This window comes from Vespula vulgaris, chromosome 2 (assembly GCF_905475345.1).
Source record: "Vespula vulgaris chromosome 2, iyVesVulg1.1, whole genome shotgun sequence".
In the NCBI taxonomy this organism is placed as follows: Eukaryota; Metazoa; Arthropoda; class Insecta; order Hymenoptera; family Vespidae; genus Vespula; species Vespula vulgaris.
In genome coordinates, this window is record NC_066587.1 from 2,143,105 (window position 1) to 2,161,535 (window position 18,431).

At 27.8% G+C, this 18,431-nt stretch overlaps 5 protein-coding genes across 10 annotated transcripts; 3 read left to right on the plus strand and 2 right to left on the minus strand.

The window, feature by feature from the left end:
* Positions 1-42: 42 nt before the first annotated feature.
* On the minus strand, positions 43-4,489 carry LOC127072968 (vesicular glutamate transporter 2). Of its 2 annotated transcripts, none has more exons than XM_051013887.1 (10): positions 4,422-4,489; positions 2,482-2,543; positions 2,181-2,361; positions 1,854-2,087; positions 1,460-1,765; positions 1,170-1,293; positions 950-1,083; positions 708-850; positions 475-595; positions 43-384 (listed from the first exon to the last, which is right to left on the minus strand). In XM_051013887.1, the coding sequence occupies exons 2-10, from the start codon at positions 2,535-2,537 to the stop codon at positions 208-210; spliced, it is 1,476 nt and encodes a 491-aa protein (XP_050869844.1). In that variant the 5' UTR covers positions 2,538-2,543; positions 4,422-4,489; the 3' UTR covers positions 43-207. The 2 variants fall into 2 exon arrangements, with proteins under 2 accessions (XP_050869844.1, XP_050869843.1); XM_051013886.1 differs by lacking the exon at positions 4,422-4,489 and adding an exon at positions 3,480-3,768.
* Positions 4,490-4,589: 100 nt separating this feature from the next.
* On the plus strand, positions 4,590-8,812 carry LOC127072970 (cysteine protease ATG4B). Of its 2 annotated transcripts, XM_051013892.1 has the most exons (11): positions 4,590-4,828; positions 4,892-4,964; positions 5,091-5,243; positions 5,323-5,493; positions 5,571-5,748; positions 5,832-5,911; positions 5,969-6,120; positions 6,218-6,296; positions 6,389-6,528; positions 6,608-6,773; positions 6,862-8,812. In XM_051013892.1, exons 2-11 carry the CDS (start codon positions 4,910-4,912, stop codon positions 6,927-6,929), a joined length of 1,242 nt encoding a protein of 413 aa, XP_050869849.1. In that variant the 5' UTR covers positions 4,590-4,828; positions 4,892-4,909; the 3' UTR covers positions 6,930-8,812. The 2 variants fall into 2 exon arrangements, with proteins under 2 accessions (XP_050869849.1, XP_050869850.1); XM_051013893.1 differs by lacking the exon at positions 4,892-4,964.
* On the minus strand, positions 7,713-11,801 carry LOC127072969 (protein phosphatase 1L). 3 transcript variants are annotated; one of them, XM_051013890.1, is made up of 9 exons: positions 11,655-11,801; positions 11,446-11,526; positions 10,894-11,139; positions 10,624-10,821; positions 10,242-10,550; positions 9,987-10,143; positions 9,760-9,890; positions 9,379-9,686; positions 7,713-9,252 (listed from the first exon to the last, which is right to left on the minus strand). In XM_051013890.1, exons 2-9 carry the CDS (start codon positions 11,479-11,481, stop codon positions 9,168-9,170), a joined length of 1,470 nt encoding a protein of 489 aa, XP_050869847.1. In that variant the 5' UTR covers positions 11,482-11,526; positions 11,655-11,801; the 3' UTR covers positions 7,713-9,167. The 3 variants fall into 3 exon arrangements, with proteins under 3 accessions (XP_050869847.1, XP_050869846.1, XP_050869848.1); XM_051013889.1 differs by having other exon boundaries at positions 11,633-11,780; XM_051013891.1 differs by lacking the exon at positions 11,446-11,526 and having other exon boundaries at positions 11,633-11,751.
* A 57-nt stretch (positions 11,802-11,858) lies between these two features.
* Positions 11,859-13,244, plus strand: LOC127072974 (S-adenosylmethionine sensor upstream of mTORC1). The gene is made up of 2 exons (XM_051013901.1): positions 11,859-12,024; positions 12,216-13,244. The coding sequence occupies exons 1-2, from the start codon at positions 11,893-11,895 to the stop codon at positions 13,140-13,142; spliced, it is 1,059 nt and encodes a 352-aa protein (XP_050869858.1). The 5' UTR covers positions 11,859-11,892; the 3' UTR covers positions 13,143-13,244.
* A 354-nt stretch (positions 13,245-13,598) lies between these two features.
* Positions 13,599-18,123, plus strand: LOC127072973 (lachesin). Of its 2 annotated transcripts, XM_051013899.1 has the most exons (6): positions 13,599-13,864; positions 14,056-14,297; positions 14,382-14,638; positions 14,720-15,123; positions 15,406-15,523; positions 15,676-18,123. In XM_051013899.1, exons 1-6 carry the CDS (start codon positions 13,819-13,821, stop codon positions 15,695-15,697), a joined length of 1,089 nt encoding a protein of 362 aa, XP_050869856.1. In that variant the 5' UTR covers positions 13,599-13,818; the 3' UTR covers positions 15,698-18,123. The 2 variants fall into 2 exon arrangements, with proteins under 2 accessions (XP_050869856.1, XP_050869857.1); XM_051013900.1 differs by lacking the exon at positions 15,406-15,523.
* The last annotated feature ends 308 nt before the right edge of the window (positions 18,124-18,431 follow it).

An 18,431-nucleotide genomic window follows, 5' to 3' on the forward strand; every position in this document is an offset into this window, starting at 1 on the left:
TCACAGAAATTTGTATAATAATAATAATAATAATAACAATAATGATAATAACAGTAATAGTAATAGTAATAATAATAATATGATACATTATCAATTCATATAAAATCATCGATATGTGTGACATATAATTACGACTATGTAATTATTTCGATCATTATTAATTATAATGTATCTTAATTTTTTTTTTTTTATTAAAATATTTATTAATTATAAATTATCTATTTCTAATCCTGGATTATCATAAACTATTTCTTCGCCTTGCTTTTTCGAAGTATCGTCGGCCCAACTTTGTTTTTCACCGGATGCAAAAATACCATAAATTATAGCACCTATGAGATACACTGAACCAGCAATAATAAATACTGTCCTCCATTCTGTTGCACTCTAAAATAAACATTAAACATAGTTCGTTTAAAAAATGCCTTATATTTATATTTATAATTGATGAATTATTTGTAATATAAAAGCTCTCACTTTATTTTGAACAATGTATCCAGTAATAATCGGACTCACGACTCCTGGTAAAGTTGCGATTGTATTGCCTATTCCCATTAATACACTGGCATGTTTCGGAGCGATATCTAAATGATTGACTCTAGAAATGAATAAAAAATATATATTGAAGGGTTTATTATCAGTAGATATATTTAAATATATAAATTATATGATATATATATATATATATATAACTGAATTCTAAGAATTACCCAAAGCCAGACCAAGCAAAGCCACCAAGGCCAACTGCTATGGTGATACAGATAACCGCTCCTACTTTAGTCGAGACAAAGGCAGTAGAGGTCATAAAGATCGTTTGAAAGATAAATGCACCGCAATTAAATATCTTACGAACCTAGAATACAAAATAAAGTAATTGTCACCAATGTTCGCCTTTTTTTTTCGTTTTTATCTTTTCATAATAGATTCGATTAGAATAAATCTATAAAAATACCTGAGTCGTCGTCAAAAGTTCTTTTGTTCTTAAATAATCAGCCAGTTGACCGGAAAATTGGACGACTATGGTCATCGCCAAATAAGGAAGAGCAGACATAAAACCGGTTGCTTCCAATTCGGACTTGAGCACGTCTAATAATATCCAAATTTAATATCTATTAATCATAAAAATCATATGATACGTAAAAACATTAAAATAATTAAATGATTATGCCGACCCTTCATAAATGTTGGTAATTGAGTCAACATCGTATAAAATCCCCAATTTTCACTGAAATGAGCAGCGACTATAGCCCAAACAGGTGGTGAACTCAACATAGCTTTCCACGGATGTTTTACTTTCTGCAAAAGCGATATAAATAATTAACGTATATCAAACTGAAAAATAAAATCAATATTGAGATAATATATAAGTTATATACTATAACATATTGAAACTTATATTTTTTAAATAATTATAAATTGATAACTATATAATACAATTTATAGGAAGCAGTTTTGCACTAACCATTTGGTTCCCAGTAATACCAATACTACTTTGAATATATTCCAATTCAGCTTGAGATATTCTAGGATCATCTGCAGGATGATCCTTGACTAGCATCCACCAGGCAATGAACCAAATAAGTCCTACTGCTCCAAATACGTAGAAAACTGAAGACCAACCGAGATGTTCAGCCATTATGCCAGAAATAGGCATAGCAAAAACTGTTCCTAAAAAGCTACCAGAGAATGCCAAGGTTGCTAATTTCGATCTTTCCAATGGGGGTGCCCAATTAGCCCAAATTGCATGTATGCAAGGATATGTAACACCCTGTGAACAAATAAAAGGATTTAGAAATATATATATATATATATATATATATATATATATATATATATAAAGAAGTGTAAATTCTTACCTCACAAATTCCTTCAACAATACGCAAAACGATTAGAATATATACGCTTGCTCTGACCAGAGGAGGTGTAATGATAGTAAACAATGCTGTTGCTGCAATACCAAGACCAAATACTCTTTTACCTCCAATTCTAGCAGCCAACCATCCACCTAATAACTGGGTACTCAAATATCCATAAAAAAATGAACTCAAAACAAGTCCTTTCGTTTTCGAATCCCAATCGAATTCTCGTCTCTATAAAAATAATTATTTGTATAATTATCATCGTTTAATATTCTTATAAGATATATAATAATATTCTATTTCAAATATAATAATGGAACTCACTCGATAAATGACTCCATTCTCATCGATCTTATCTTCAGTCATCGCAACTATCGCAACGCTCAAATTAACACGAAGTATATAAGAAGTGAAAAATCCTAGAAACGCTAAAATTGCTACAACGTATCTTCTTTTCTTCCAAAATTTCCACGAGGATTCGTCGATTTCATCCTTGTATTTGACACTTAAAGAAAAAAAAAAAATAATATCTCATAAAAATCTCATAAAAAAATACTCGTAAAAAATATTAAACTCTCTTAGAAAATCTTCCTCTAAAGCAATGGATATCGATATAATTACTTACGCTCCGTATCCTGTAGCTTTCATTGTTGTTTCTTCGCTCATTTTTTTTTCTTCCATGGTATCCTATAAAAACACATTATATATAAAAATTAAAAAAGAATCATTAATATATGTATACGCATGTGCATTTAAAAATCGTTGAAATAGATTTTCGTATTCACGAGAAATATGGTAAATACATACGCGTAAAAATATTTTACAAATGTAAAAGTAAGATTTTTCGTTTGGAAAATGAATACCTACGCATACAAATATTCTATAAATTATGGAAATTTGAAAAAATATTTGTTTTCTAATTAACACGAAAACCAAATATTATTTACTTTTCTACAAAATTTCATTAATACCTCATCCGAATGCGTTGAAATCAATTTTTCGAGGACACTTGTATCCATAGAAATTCTTTTGTATGACATTTTCATATTTCTCTTTCTTTCTTTTCCTTTTTCCCTCCCTCCCCCTCTCTCTCTCTCTTTCTCTCTCTCTCTCTCTCACTCGTTTATCTTAATTATTTACAACACCTGTTACACAAAAACATCAATTCCGTAGACGTATAAGAACGATTTGTTCACCGTTTCATATATTTTTTCGTTTATTTCGCGATATCAGTATGTTTAAAAAGTGTGTATATACAATACAATCATATATTTTTTTTTATTACATACCTGTCGTAAATTATGTATCGCAAATGATACGTTAAAAAAAAAAAAAAAGAGAGAAGGAAAACTAACGTAAGGCATACTTGTTCTTCTTTTCTTTAATTTTTCTATACGAATATATCATTCGAATATCTATTAAAACTGAAAAAAAAAAAAATAAAATAAATAAAATAAAAAAGATGCCGCGTTGTTTGTTGAGAACAAAGAAGATATATGAATTTTATCGAATTATTTTGAGATTATTTATCTTCTTTTAACTTCATCGATAAAAGATTCTTCACATTGATTTATCATTAACTTTTTCTCTTTATCTTTCACTAATATTCCAATATATACATACATGCATAGAACCGTCCAAAGAGGCAATCGACCGGAGACTAACTTGTTCTTGATTCAACTAAGAAGGTTCAACAAGAAAACTTAAGACTTTCACTTCGTGTTCCGTGGCACACACTGTAGTTACTATTCGCGATCCCATAAATATTTAAGCTACGCATATATACGTTTTACAGAGATACGTAAACTACGTATCTCTATAAAAGATTTATCTTCAGTTTACTTCAACTAATAAAGTGTGTAACAGATAGTCTAGCGATTCTTATAATCGCTTTTTATCTTTTAAGCTACGTCTTTCGGTCGGGAAAGCCTCAAATCTCGTTTTCTTTTTTGGAACAATAATTCATATTTGGAATATTTGTTTGAAACAAACGTGAAATACGTATTAAATTTATAGCGAAATCCGTTATATACATACATATGTATATAGTTGTGTCTACTAAAAGGACGATAGATTTGTGAAAGTCGTGGCCATGGAATATTATAGATATTTGTTCTATAAAAATGAACTGCATCGATGTGAGTTACAACAATACAATATAATATAATTTTTTCTTTTTCTTTTCTCAATTTTTTTTTCTTTTTTTTTTTATATACACCTTGTAGTTAAAGATTTTTGTTCATTATTATTACAATAAAAAAAAAAAAAAAGGAACGAATAAAATATTTGTAAAAATGTCAGTGTGTATATACATTTCCGTTAGAAGATTGAACTTGATTCATGAACGACAATTATTCTTCGAGCTAACTGAGCGGAATAAATGCAGAGGACGACAAATGTATTTTAAGTAGTTACGTATATGATTGTTGTATCAAGGATTCTTTAGAATTTTCCTAGAGATTTTATTAATTAAATAATTTTCTAGAGAGGAGTTTAATTAAATATAAAAGAAAAAAAAGGTATGAAGAATGTATAAATTTTTCAAATAAAATCATTATACTTTACCGATGTAAGTACGTTGATAAAATCCTAGCACAGATCGTTACGACCCGCCACGAACGATTATTGGGGATACGAAAAGCCGTATTTACGGTCACGTGGTATATCGAAGCACGTGCCAGGATTGACGAATGTCACCATCTGTCGGGAAACGTCAGAATTTCAATAGTACATTGTGTGCACCTTGAAAGCGCGTAATGCTTTACAGAACATTTCCATCTTAGCCACCTCGAAGATATTTTATGAATCATTTTATTGGAAATTGTGCATATATATTTGTATAGAAATAAGTATAAAAGAATTATTAGTAAGATTTTTTTCATTAATTTTACATATCGTTTACTCTTTGTCTTAATCATCATTTGAGTTGAAAGTTTTGTTTGCAACATATCCGAGACGTATTTCCTGATCAGGTATAAATCCTACAGAGCTCACATTAGTTTCTTTGTTAATATTTCAATAAATTCGCATGTTAGTCCTTGTCTCATCTTTTGATGCGAATACAATGTCCTGGGAGGTACCATGACCAATGTTTTCTTTCTACTAAAAGTAAGTTTTTTTTTTTTTTTTTTTTTTTTTTTTTCCATTAAGATTCTTTTTATACATTTTATCATGACATCCAAGAAATTTTCCTTTTGTTTACACTTACACAACCTATGTATTGCGGTTAATCAGGTTTCACTAATGCATTTCACAAGTTAACTAATACTTGTTACATTATAAGAATGGATAGCCTTTTTACGCAAAATATATGCGATGATTTAGAAGATATACCCCAAACAGATCAACCTGTTTGGATTCTTGGAAAGAAGTATCATGCTTTAACAGGTATATATATGTAATGTATATAATTATATATAATTATTGATAAGCAATTGACAATAGATGGATTAATATTATATTTCAGAATTAGAAGCAATACGTAAAGATATCTTATCTAAGTTATGGTTTAGTTACCGTAGAGGTTTTATTCCCATTGGTGGTTATAATTCCACATTTACAACTGACAAAGGATGGGGCTGCATGTTAAGATGTGGACAAATGGTTCTTGGTCAAGCTTTAGTCTTTTTACATTTAGGTAATACATTTATGACGTGATCTTATTTTAATTATATTTTTTATCAATTTAATATTATAAAAATTCAATGATAATAGGCAGAGATTGGCGTTGGACACCAGAAACAAAAAATACAACGTACCTGGAAATATTGAAACGCTTTGAAGATAAGAGAGCTGCTCCTTTCTCCATTCATCAAATAGCGTTAATGGGAGCATCAGAAGGAAAAGAAGTCGGACAATGGTTTGGTCCAAATACCATTGCACAAGTATTAAAGTATACATTTTTTTTAATCACGCACTAATAAAATATTAATAATATAAACTAATCATGATTTTTTTCTCATTATATTATTTCAGAAAATTGGTTGTGTATGATGAATGGAGCTCTATTACAATACATGTAGCTTTGGATAATGCTTTAATAGTTAATGATATCTGTAAGTAAATTGTAATGTGAAGCTTATCATATTTTAATTCACATTTATAATTTACAGTAAGACAATGTAGAGTGGAAGGAGGTACAACGGTTGAAGTAGATGGTAAAGAACCATTGAAAGCACCGAGCCAGTGGAAGCCTTTATTATTATTAATACCACTTCGTCTTGGTTTGAATGAAATTAATCCTGTTTACCTCAATGGACTTAAAGTAATATAAAATAATAATAATACTTGCATGAACAACCAAAGAAGAAGTTATATCTTTGAAAGACAAAGATATTCAAATTGAGCATATCATTTTTTAGACTTCATTCAAGATCCCACAATCTCTAGGAGTAATCGGTGGAAAACCAAATCTTGCTTTGTATTTTATTGGTTGTGTTGGTACGTACAACATTACGTAAATATATATTTTTTCACAAAATATTATTGTTTTTTTGAGTAATACATAATAAAACAAAGTTATGATATTTTAGGAGATGAAGTGATTTATTTGGATCCACATACGACACAGCGTTCAGCTAGTGTCGATAATGAGAGAGAAATAGATCTCACATACCACTGCAAGTCTGCTAGTCGTATTTCTATTACAGACATTGATCCCTCTGTAGCACTTGTAAGTATAATCATGTAATTCATTGAGCAATGTAACAAAATGTAACATATTAATTGAAAATAAATTATTTCTATTATAGTGCTTTTTTTGCGCTACAGAAAAGGATTTTAAATCTATGTGTAAAACTATGCAAGATGAATTATTAGAGCCTGAAAAACAACCATTATTCGAATTATCTTCAGAGAGACTAGTTAATTGGTCACCTGCTGAAGATGTTGTATCTGAGGCAATAGGAGCTACTAATTGTAAGTTAATATAGAATTGATTGCTTATGAACGAATTTTATATATTTTAAATAGTTTTTAAACACTTTGATATATTTCTTTATTATAGTTTTAGATTTTGAACATATAGAACGTCAGTATGATACATCCGATGAAGACTTTGAGTTACTTGGTTGACACTTAATATACGAAACAAGTAATCGACTTAAAAGATTTAACTTTTTTTCCTATAAAAAAATTTATATATTATTTTCTGTGTGGATTTCAACATAAGAGTTTACTATTATTTTATTATTATTATTTGATTTAAAGGATTTGAAACTAAATATGTCCTTCTATTACATGTGAAGACAATTATAAAAAAATTTAATCTTTACAAATTTAATAATATTTCTCATATATAAATATGTCATACATGAAACATATAGAAGTGTAAACTACACACAGAATGAAAATGGAGATACTATAACTATTCAATCATTATATTTACATAAATCTCTTTATAGTGCAAAGTCAAAATGTTGAATTATAATATCTCTTACAAGAAAATAATATATTTGTCACACAGATTCTTCGGAAACATTAGCAAAACATTTCTTATCAGTTTTATATTTAAATAATATTGTAGAACTGATATACATATATATATATATATATATATATATATATGTATGTATGTATGTATGTATGTATGTATGTATGTATGTATGTATGTATGTATATATACACATACATAGTACATCAAATATAAATATTGACTAAGAAAATGTTTTTTATAAGAAACTAAATAGAAAACAATTTATCATCTTATTACTTGATAAATATAATTACACAATTTATAAAAATTGTGGTATTTGTAAACTATTCTTAAAAAGTATATTCTTGAATATCTTGAAAAAAATGAAAAAGAAAAAATATACCACCATGTTTTTCAAAATACAATGCTTTATATAGAAAATATATATTGAATACATAATGATATTTTATTCTGCTCATTTTTATTGGATACATTTTTAGGCACGACCATCACACACACACACGCTGGCGTGACATATATTGTTTTTCAATAAAATTATAAATATTACAGGAAAAGCAAGCGAGATAAATGAAATTAGAATTTTTTGCTTATACATTTTGTGAATACATTTTAAAAAATATAATGCTTCATAAATATCTTCAACACAGAGAAGGATTCACAATGTTCAACTAAATTTGTATAGAATTTTCAAATATTATCTCGCATAATTAATTATGTACAATGTTTTCATATATGTACGTATATTATAAAGTAAATTTTATATATCGTCATTTTTATTAATATGTTAACAAAATAAGTATTAAGATATTACATTATTATTCTATTGTTGGTATTACATTTCTTTAACACGTAAGTTTAAATAATTGCTTATATCAAATCATATATACATACTTACATGTATGAATCGCGCTGCTTATACATTTAGAAAGTTCATCCGATATATTTGATAAAAAAATAACTATTCTTCTCATTAAAATTTTATCATATATTCTCATAAATTTATTAATTCGACATATATTATATAACAATTCTGATAGACAAAAGTGATAGTTCAACTTAAAATGACAGATAGATGTTAAAGTTACTTTGATACATAGCGCGCATATTCGTATTAAAAATTTTTGCATTTAAAATAAATACAATGTATGTGGCTTTCATTAAAAATATTTGGAAGAAATATATTTTGTCACGTGTTGTTAAAAATTTTATTTTATTTAAAAATGATTAATATCTTAAATAACTTTTTTATTATACGTATTTAATGTTTTTGGTACATATGTGTGTATACATATATACATACATATACATATATATGTATATATGTATGTATGTATGAAAAAATTTAACATCTTAAATGTGTTATATCAAAATCTTAAAGCATTTAACGTCAGATTGACGGGATAAATACTTTTATAATTAACAAAGTGCAGCTTTCACATTTATCACATAAAATGGATTCAAAAAAAAAAATAATTTCCATATGTTGTTTTTTCTTTTCTTTTTTTTTTAAAGTAACCAAAAATCAGTCATTATAAGTTATACAAGCTAAAGAGATGGAAGAATGCTCAAAGCATGTTTGAAGTTACACAGCCAAGAAATAAGGCACGTGCAAGAAAAAATATAGTTTACAATATATATCATAATAATAACAAATGAAAATTAATTACAAAAATGAATATTCTCTTATCGTACATATTAATAACGTCTCAAATATCATATTTGGTGAAATCACAATATTGTAGTAGTAATACACCCATTCTCTCTCTTCGCTTTCATAAATTCAAATTTTTAATTGAATTTAATGACTAGAAGAGTTTTGGAAAAACAACATTAGGAAGTTTTACCATATAATACTTTGGAAACAGTTAAGATAATAATTACTGATTCCTTTTTGATTCTGTTCCATTATATTTCTTATCTCGTAAGTCGATTACAACTACTGTGATATTATCTGAAGATCCCCTGTAAAATTTGTATAAATATATATTGTGTGATAACATTGATTTTTTTTTATCATTAATGGAAATCAATCGAAACGATCTTTGATTATAATTTTTCTTACACGTATGTTCTTTGTTGATATATTACCTGTAATAGCTTTGTAATGTAATGCTTTTTGCACCAAAATGTGGCTCGTTTATACGTTCTTTGATAAATGCTACAGCTTCTTCATTTGTAAAAGTATCCCATAGTCCATCAGATGCCAAAACAAGGAACATTGGATTGTGATCACTTAGATCGAATGTTAAAATGTCTGGATCTGCTATTACTAATTTTTTATCTTTCAATGGATAATCTCCCAAAGCTCGAGATGTTGCTAATATACCAGCAACTCTCCAAACTCCATTGAATGTCACTAATCCACCAGCTTTATATATTCTCTTTTTTTCTCTTTCCTGAATTAAATATAAACGTATGATTCAATTTCATAATATAAAACATATATTAAAGATGAGGATTTATAAATACCTGTTGTGGTTTATGATCGAACGATAAAGGTATCGCATTACCTTTTCCATCGCACATTACACCTCTAGAATCACCGACATTCGCTACTACTAATTTATTATCCTCTAGAAGTGCGATCAGAGCAGTAGTACCTATATTATAAAAAAAAAGAGGGAGATTTAACTTTAAAATATCAAATATTAATATCTGCATGATAATAATACAAGATAAGGAACAAACTTCTTTACCCGCTACATCCATATTTTTTTTAGCTGCTTTAACTAATAATCGATCTACTGCTAGAACTTCATCAGTTAATAGTCTACCATAATTTATTTTATCTCCATCTAAATAGGTTGTCATATCAATTTCAGGTTGAGTCTCACCTGATCTACAAGGTCTTACCTGGCAAATAAATATAAGAAATTTTTTACATCGCAAAATAAATAATTACATTTCTTCGAAGTTCCTTCTTATTACAAAAAAATTTGTACTCGTCATACCTCCCTCGTGATTGGCCGTGACAGACTATCTAATTTATCCAATAATTCTGGATCAGTAACGCCAACACTATTTTTCATACAATCATCCGTTACCGAAGTACTAACAGTTTTACGAAAAGATTTCTTACGTTCGATCGTGGTTGAATCTGTTTTTACATCTTTTTTATTTTCAGATTGAATTATTGGCCGATTATTTATTTGATTATTTTTCTGTATATCAGAAAATCTACCAGCTATCATATCCTTTAGTTCTATTACTTTTTTATTTATATTTGGAATAAGTTTATCACGAGCATAATTTGCAGCAAACTACAAATAAAATTAAATCAGTAATTTAAAAATTATTTATGTGCCTTTTGTTTTTAAAAAGATTGAAATTTACCTCTCCTCCATGACCATCAAAAACTGCAAACAAGGATACACCAGTATTATTTAAATCTTCATTTACTACAAAACGATCTTCCATACGAGCTCTATGACCTTGAACTGCATAAGCTGCTATGTTCCCTTGTTTTAATTCCCAGCTAAGTTTTACTCCATTATTTACAGAATCATTAACAAGAAATTGCAATTTTGAAACCTAATTGAAAGATAAAAAATAGTTTATTCGCTTCAATATAATATTTTATCATATTAATAATGATGATAATACCTTAGACGTTGTACGTCCTAGGGTGTATTGAATTTTTTCAAACAGCATTCTACTCCAAGGATCGACAGCTTGTATATAAAGAAGCATCACTGCTAAAAGTGTGCAGCAGATTAATACCTCTGGTTTAAAAGCATAGATCCTCATGATTCTCCAAAAATAACCTAATGGAGTATTGACAGCAGCATTTAAGACAGCGGGAATACCCACTGTGAATTTTGACATCAGTTTCATATGAGACACGTAAGTCTAAAAACGACAAATATCTTAAAATAATGAATTACGTATATTAATAATCTTATCTTTTGATATAAATTATATAACAATAAATATTAATATATTTTATTGAAATTATCGATTATTGATTTTATTGTCTAAATAAATTAGAAAATTTTTCGAATATTATGTCGTGTCGAAGTACAAATGAACATAAAAAAAAAAAAAATAACAAAATAAAATGTAAAATAGTAATCTCGTATATTATTAATCAACATATTATATACAATTAAAGAAAACACGTAATCAATACGCGAGATATAATTTTCTGGAAATTACTTGATATAAGATCCTATCTTCAAGCTCGTCATCCATAGTATATTCTAAGAAACCAAGATTAGATCCAATTTTAGGCTAGCACTGTAAATATCGAGTAAAGTTAATTGATATTCTTGGATGATTTGAATGTAAATAGAAGAGAAACGCTATTACACTAATTATATTAGAAAATATTGAAAATACACACATTGAGAGAGACAGTATGGTACCTCTTGAAAAAAATCGTATTAAATATATCTCGTAATACTTTACATTTCTAAGTATCAACGAGATACGACGATTCCGGTTGTGACCGTGGTACTGCAGTCTGCAGCACTTTGCGGTAGATAAATAAGGGTGAACGTCATCAAAATCATGAAAAGATACGATGAATACGTATAGCTATACTGAACATCTTTCTATAGTTACACACACGCACACGCACACACACATGCGTGTATAACCAGTATGGCGACCGAAGAACACAAACGATTAGCTAATGTTGTTAAACAAATTCATGCTTTATTACGAAAAGAATGTGAAAAATATGGTGCAGAAATAGCATGGCAAAAACATGTAAGCCGAAACGACGTTTTACAGGTCTGCTTATCTTTTTTTCTTCTTTAATAATTTTATCTTAATATTTGCGTGTTTATGAAGACACATGATACCTTTATCAATTATTGAAAGAAACCATTATTATTTGTTAATATATTTTATAATGAAATTTATACTCTATTATATAGATATTATTATACTCGTAACTTATATTTAATTTAATTATTTTTTAGAAATATGTTATGTCGATGAAGGATCTTGCAACTACGCATTGGAAAGGCAATAATACGGATTCTTTAAGTGGAACTTATTGTAGAATAGAATGGATCAAATCCCAGTGTAAAGAATATTTTTTCAATGGTGGCAAAAAAAAATATTCTAATAGGGAATTTAGTATAAAAGGAAAAATAGGAGAATTGTCGATAATAGATGATAATATAGAAGAACAAAATATGTTGATTTCTAAACAGGATTATTATAACGATAAGGAATTGTTAAACGAAGCAGATCAAATCTTTCAAAAGATCTCAGTATTAGATGTAGGGAGTTGTTACAATCCTTTTGAAATGGAAGATATGTTCAAAGTAACAGCAATAGATTTGGTAGCTGTTCAACCTAATGTTTTACAGTGTGATTTCTTAAGCGTCGATATAGGAAGAGAACAAATCTTATCTGCAGATAAAAAACAAATTTTACAATTACATGAAGAGTCATTTGACGTTGTTGTATTTTCTTTATTGTTAGAATATATGCCATGTCCAAAACAAAGATATCTTTGCTGTAGCAAAGCATATAATTTACTGAAGAAAAATGGTATATTATTTATTATCAGTCCTGATTCGAAACATGTTGGCGCAAATGCTAAGTTGATCAAATCATGGAGATATGTTTTGTCCAAGTTGGGTTTTATGAGAATTAAATATGAAAAATTGCGACACATACATTGCTTGATATTTAGAAAATGTATCTACAAAGAAGTGGCACTAAGGTGGGCAAACATGCAAACTTTTTCAGAGAGCAACATACTGTATCAAAGCGAAGATAAGATCTTTATTCCTCAAGATTTTAAAACTGTTGATGACAAACATAATGAAAATAGCAATCATGATATACATGATTTACTTTGTTCTTTCAATGAGTTACCTTTTGCTGAATTATAACATTATTTCTACATAAGATTTTTTACTTTCATTATTATTATATTATATATGTAATAAAAAGAGAAAAAAAAGAAAAATAATTAATGAAACTTCGAAAGTATTTTTCATGTCATAAAAATCTACCTTATTACCAAATTTGTGCGACATATTCAATTTGAAAATTTAATTAAATGACATTTACACGCGCGAATGTGTGTATATTATTTAATTAATAGATTCAAGTTAATATTGATTTTGAAACGTAAATAAAATGATTTAGTGTCGTCATGCAATTTCCGGAATAATTATTCTTAATATCAGGTAAATATACTTCAATGGATTTATATAAAATAAAATTGATATCTTAAATATCGTATAATTTTTTACTTTTCTATAATATTAAATTTTCAATTGCAACAATAAAAATAAAAATAAGGTTAAAATATAAAGTTGGTATTTTGACTAAGGATGTAGCGTCATGCGCCATATTTATTGTCGATCAACAGACACCTGTGAGCATCGTTCTCTCATCGCCCAAAAACACTGATCTAATCGATGACTCTACAATAATTCTTTTATAAAATACTTTTTACTACGTTAAGGATATAGAAAAAGTTCATTTTTAACGGGGTAAAAGAAGGTGATTTTGAAATAGTGAAAAATATTCGATTGCTGCTGAAGTATTATTTGGTGCATCATGATGAGAATTATACTAATTCTTACTATTGCAATAATACAGATAGGTAAATTGCTTAAAAATTTATTTTGCACAATTTCTATATTATTTCATTATATATACATATATATATATATACTAACAACGAAATTTTTGTGACACGTAAAGTGCATGGAACTTATCATATATGTAATAATTTCATTCCTTAAAAATGTAGAGATAATTTAGTTAAATATAATTACAATCCCAATGTTTCAGCAACATGTCAACGTACACCAACGATTTCTTATATCTCACAAATACAAATTAAAGATATTGGTGGAACTGTTGAACTACTTTGTTCAGTGCAATATGGTCAGGAATATCCGGTTTTATGGATAAAAGTGAATAAAGAGAGTGGTTATGATCAGTTACCACTTTCTACAAATAGTGCCTTAATTGTAAAAGATAGCAGGTTTGCTCTTAGATACGATCAAGCGTCTTCTACATATACATTGCAGGTAATGAAATGGATAAGATTTATATTGTTTAACTACGTTAGCTCAATTACTGATTATACTTATTATTAAGTATTATTGTTACAGATAAAGGATATACAAGAAACAGATGCAGGGTTTTATGTATGTCAAGTATTGATTGCTCTTAATAATCGAATATCTGCAGAAGTAGAATTGCAAGTACGAAGACCGCCTATTATCAGCGATAATTCGACTCGATCTCTCGTTGTTAGCGAAGGACAATCCGTACAACTAGAATGCCACGCAGGAGGATTTCCGCAACCAAGAATTTCATGGCGCAGAGAAAACAATGCTATTTTACCAACTGGTGGATCTATTTACCGGTATATATTGATTTTACTGCATTATTGATTAATTAATATATTAATAAGATAAAATTAAATAACAAATTATAAATATTCTAGTGGAAATATTCTCAAAATACCTACCATTCGCAAAGAAGATCGTGGAACGTATTACTGCATCGCTGAAAATGGCGTAGGACGTGGCGCAAGACGTAATATTAATGTAGAAGTTGAATTTGCTCCTGTAATAACGGCACCACGACCACGTTTAGGTCAAGCTTTACAGTATGACATGGATTTAGAATGTCATGTGGAAGCTTATCCTCCACCTGCAATAGTTTGGCTGAAAGATAGCACTGTATTGGTAAACAATCAGCATCACAGTATATCTCATTTTGCAACTGCAGATGAATATAGTGATACTACAATCCGAATAATAACAATAGAGAAGAAACAATATGGGGAATACATATGTCGTGCTTCTAATAAATTAGGAACTGCAGAAACTAAAGTTGAGCTTTTTGGTAAGTATATATCAATTTATTAACTTATTATTTTTTATTCTGGTTTTTAGTACCTGAGTATAGTATTAATATATTGTTTATATAAGGCATGTGTTAGTGGTAGCAAGTATTACAATATATCTTTTTGTTTTTCATTTGAATGACCTTGAATGACTGAACACTTGTGTTTATTATAATTTATGTAGCAATATTTCCATATAGCTATCATTTATCAATTTATTTGTATCGCAACAGTTTGTTTTGTATAACGCATGTTTTTTATGTTTGCTTATTTTTGCGCAGAAACCTTTACCCCAGTTTGTCCACCAGCTTGTGGTCAAGTTCATTATGGAACTGGTGTGACCTCAATTTCTTCAGGACCCTTGATAATCCTTATTTTAGTTATTACCATATTGATGAGGTATGTCATTTTGAATTCTTTCTGTTTGATATTTGTAGTAGATTGTGTTTGATTGTTCATCATCATTATTATCATTATTTATATTCATTGAATAATTATTATCTATTATAGACATTAATAGTATATTAATCCAAAATAATATGTATTTGTAGAAATTTCTATGCCAAATATTAACTACCCAGGACTTCAGTGGGCAACTGCAAATCAGTGTTCATTATCAAAGTGGCTACTTGCAGCAGTTAGTATCACTATTTTTGATAGATTTTAAGAAACGTAGTATAATCCCGGGGGCCTGATATCCGACATTTTTACTTAGATTACATATATCTTTAGATACTTACTATTGAAATATCAAGGCGAATTATGACACAAATATGACACATTTAGTTAAAGATGAAGCCTAATACATATATACATATGCATGCCCTCTTACTTGTGTATGCACAGTACATATACACCAAGTTAAGTTGTGTGTACACATGTTGAGAGAAGTACAATACGTTGGCAATATGAATGTTGGTAGTACAAATTAACATTCCAGAGCAAAAGTTTATAGTAATGACACAGTAGTGGTACATATAATTAACAAAGTTCTGTAGGTCTTTATATCAGTATAACTGATGAATATAATGAAATAATATCGTTATGAAGGTAGATGTTATAAAAAATGTTTTAGTCATTTAGCACGAAGGGTGTAGCAACAAATTATTAAGAAGATTATTACAATTTTCAGAATTATACAAATTTTCAGAATAACAATATAGCGGGGGAGTGAATTTATAAATACCTCGATTGTTGATTATTACTTTTTAGATGTTTTTAAGATACTGCAGAATATTTTGCAGAATCTAGTATCGTATAAAAAAATCTTTAAACTCCAGTTACCACAATTACTCTATTCTGCTTGCTCGTATTAATAAAAGTATATGATGCGAATATAACACATAAATTATTAACAATCTATAGTTACAAGTGCGATGGTAAAATACATATATATCGGGACGCGTCTCAAAGAGTTAATATCTATCTTCCAAATGATTGAAATAACATGAAACACTTTGGCGATACGAATAAGATAATTAAAATTAAATTTAAAGTGATAACTTTGAATAGTATTTTCTCTAGGCATTATGCCTTGTTAAATATCTTTGGTATGTGCCAAAGTATAAAATTAATATTCATGTTAGTCTTGTTTGCAAAAAAAAATTTATTAACAGAGAGTTAATAGAGAGATATTATACATTATAAACGAAACTGTTTATTCGTGCACATTTAAACATTACGATCAGAAAAAAAATAATTTATCTATCCAATATTTATCTTAATTGCATAAATATATATGTGCATGGAAAAACATAGAAACATATTGTGACTTTTACTGATTCTAAAACAAATAATAATAATAATAACAACAATAATAATAATGATAATGATGATAATAATAATAATAATAATAATAATATAGTAGAGAAGTAGTACATATCTAACACAATAGTATATCTTAATTTTTAATACAATCAATTTTGTACATACTTTGTGTATTTCTGTGCCCTATGTTTAGAGGCATTTGTAGTGTATGTAATGAGGAGAGTAGTATTTTTGTTTATTTGTTCTTTTTTTTTTTTTTAATTTCTTACAAATAATTCTCTTAATTATCTTTTTCTATTTTAATTGACAAAAATCATTGTTTTCTTTTTTCTTTTTCTCTTTCCTTCTCACTTTTTTTTTCATTTTTTTAAAGTAGCCTTTCCTTGAAATATTAAAATCTAAAAAGGATATTACATGGTAGCTGATATACAGGGTGTCAGGAAAGTTTAGGTTAGATGTGATTGGATATTGTTAAAGCAGTGGAAATTAAGTATTAAACAAACACAATTTTTCTATTTTATAATCGTTTAGTATAATGATTCTCTTTTCTTTAATATATTATCAACAAAAACGATCATTTTTTCGTTTGCACATAATGCAGAATGTACTTAAATTTAATCCTTTAATTGAGACATAATTTAATCTTTAAAAGTTATCATAAAAACTAATAGGTAAAAAACAACTGCAATTAATTTTTGCGATTATTATACCAGATAAATAGAAAAAAAGAAATCAGCGTTTAATATTATTCAAGTTTTTTGAACAATATTAAAAAACAAAATTTCTTTATGTGGTAAAATTTCAACCATGATAGTCTTTAAGGATTATATTTTATATGTTTAAGAGATTTCAAGTTTACTTATTTAAAAATTTATTAATATATTTTCAAATATAATATGAAATAATTATTGATAACAAAGTATCATATATCGTATAGGTTGGTTGTGTAATTTTTTCTTTTGAGGTAACGGAGATTTTTTAAAGATTAGAACAAAAAGAAAATTTTGTGAACAAACGCAACTTCTCATTGCCTTATTTTCGGCACTCCCTGTATATAGATGAATAAAATAGAATCATGATGTATATTGTAAGACGCGTATATATCTTACGATATTGCATATAAGCGACGATAGAATCTCAACACTTTTGTATAATCTTTTTACATATTTCCAACTTTATACTTGCTTTTATAATATTGTGTAGATTTTAATAAATGAATTTTAAAAGCTAATATCATACTTCTCTTATTTATTTCATATGTGTGTGTGTGTATATAACAAATGGATGATTTATTTTATATCATTGAAGAAAAACAAGAAAAATATGTAATATATCCTTTATAATAAAATGTGTGTGTGTATTCTTCCTAATACATATGCAGATGGTTTACTATATATAGTTAACATCGTAATATATTATGTACTTTAGTCACGTATAACTCGACCATCGAATGATTACGTACGACAAAGAGAATACGCCCCTAATATAAATTACGTCGTGTTACACGAGAATACATTGGATATTCCAAAACATCGTGACT

Coding starts and splice junctions, on each gene's coding strand:
- LOC127072968 (XM_051013886.1), bottom strand. Junction 2,362..2,481: donor AAAGCTACAGGATACGGAGC/GTAAGTAATTAT, acceptor TTTTTCTTTAAG/TGTCAAATACAAGGATGAAA. Junction 851..949: donor AACTTTTGACGACGACTCAG/GTATTTTTATAG, acceptor TTTGTATTCTAG/GTTCGTAAGATATTTAATTG.
- LOC127072970 (XM_051013892.1), top strand. CDS start 4,910: ATGCGAATACAATGTCCTGGGAGGTACCATGACCAATGTTTTCTTTCT. Junction 5,244..5,322: donor GAAGTATCATGCTTTAACAG/GTATATATATGT, acceptor ATTATATTTCAG/AATTAGAAGCAATACGTAAA. Junction 5,912..5,968: donor TTTAATAGTTAATGATATCT/GTAAGTAAATTG, acceptor TATAATTTACAG/TAAGACAATGTAGAGTGGAA.
- LOC127072969 (XM_051013890.1), bottom strand. CDS start 11,481: ATGGATGACGAGCTTGAAGATAGGATCTTATATCAA. Junction 9,687..9,759: donor TCGATCATAAACCACAACAG/GTATTTATAAAT, acceptor TATTTAATTCAG/GAAAGAGAAAAAAAGAGAAT. Junction 9,253..9,378: donor ACATTACAAAGCTATTACAG/GTAATATATCAA, acceptor CAAATTTTACAG/GGGATCTTCAGATAATATCA.
- LOC127072974 (XM_051013901.1), top strand. CDS start 11,893: ATGGCGACCGAAGAACACAAACGATTAGCTAATGTTGTTAAACAAATT. Junction 12,025..12,215: donor GCCGAAACGACGTTTTACAG/GTCTGCTTATCT, acceptor ATTATTTTTTAG/AAATATGTTATGTCGATGAA.
- LOC127072973 (XM_051013899.1), top strand. CDS start 13,819: ATGATGAGAATTATACTAATTCTTACTATTGCAATAATACAGATAG. Junction 14,298..14,381: donor CTTCTACATATACATTGCAG/GTAATGAAATGG, acceptor TTATTGTTACAG/ATAAAGGATATACAAGAAAC. Junction 15,524..15,675: donor GTTATTACCATATTGATGAG/GTATGTCATTTT, acceptor ATGTATTTGTAG/AAATTTCTATGCCAAATATT.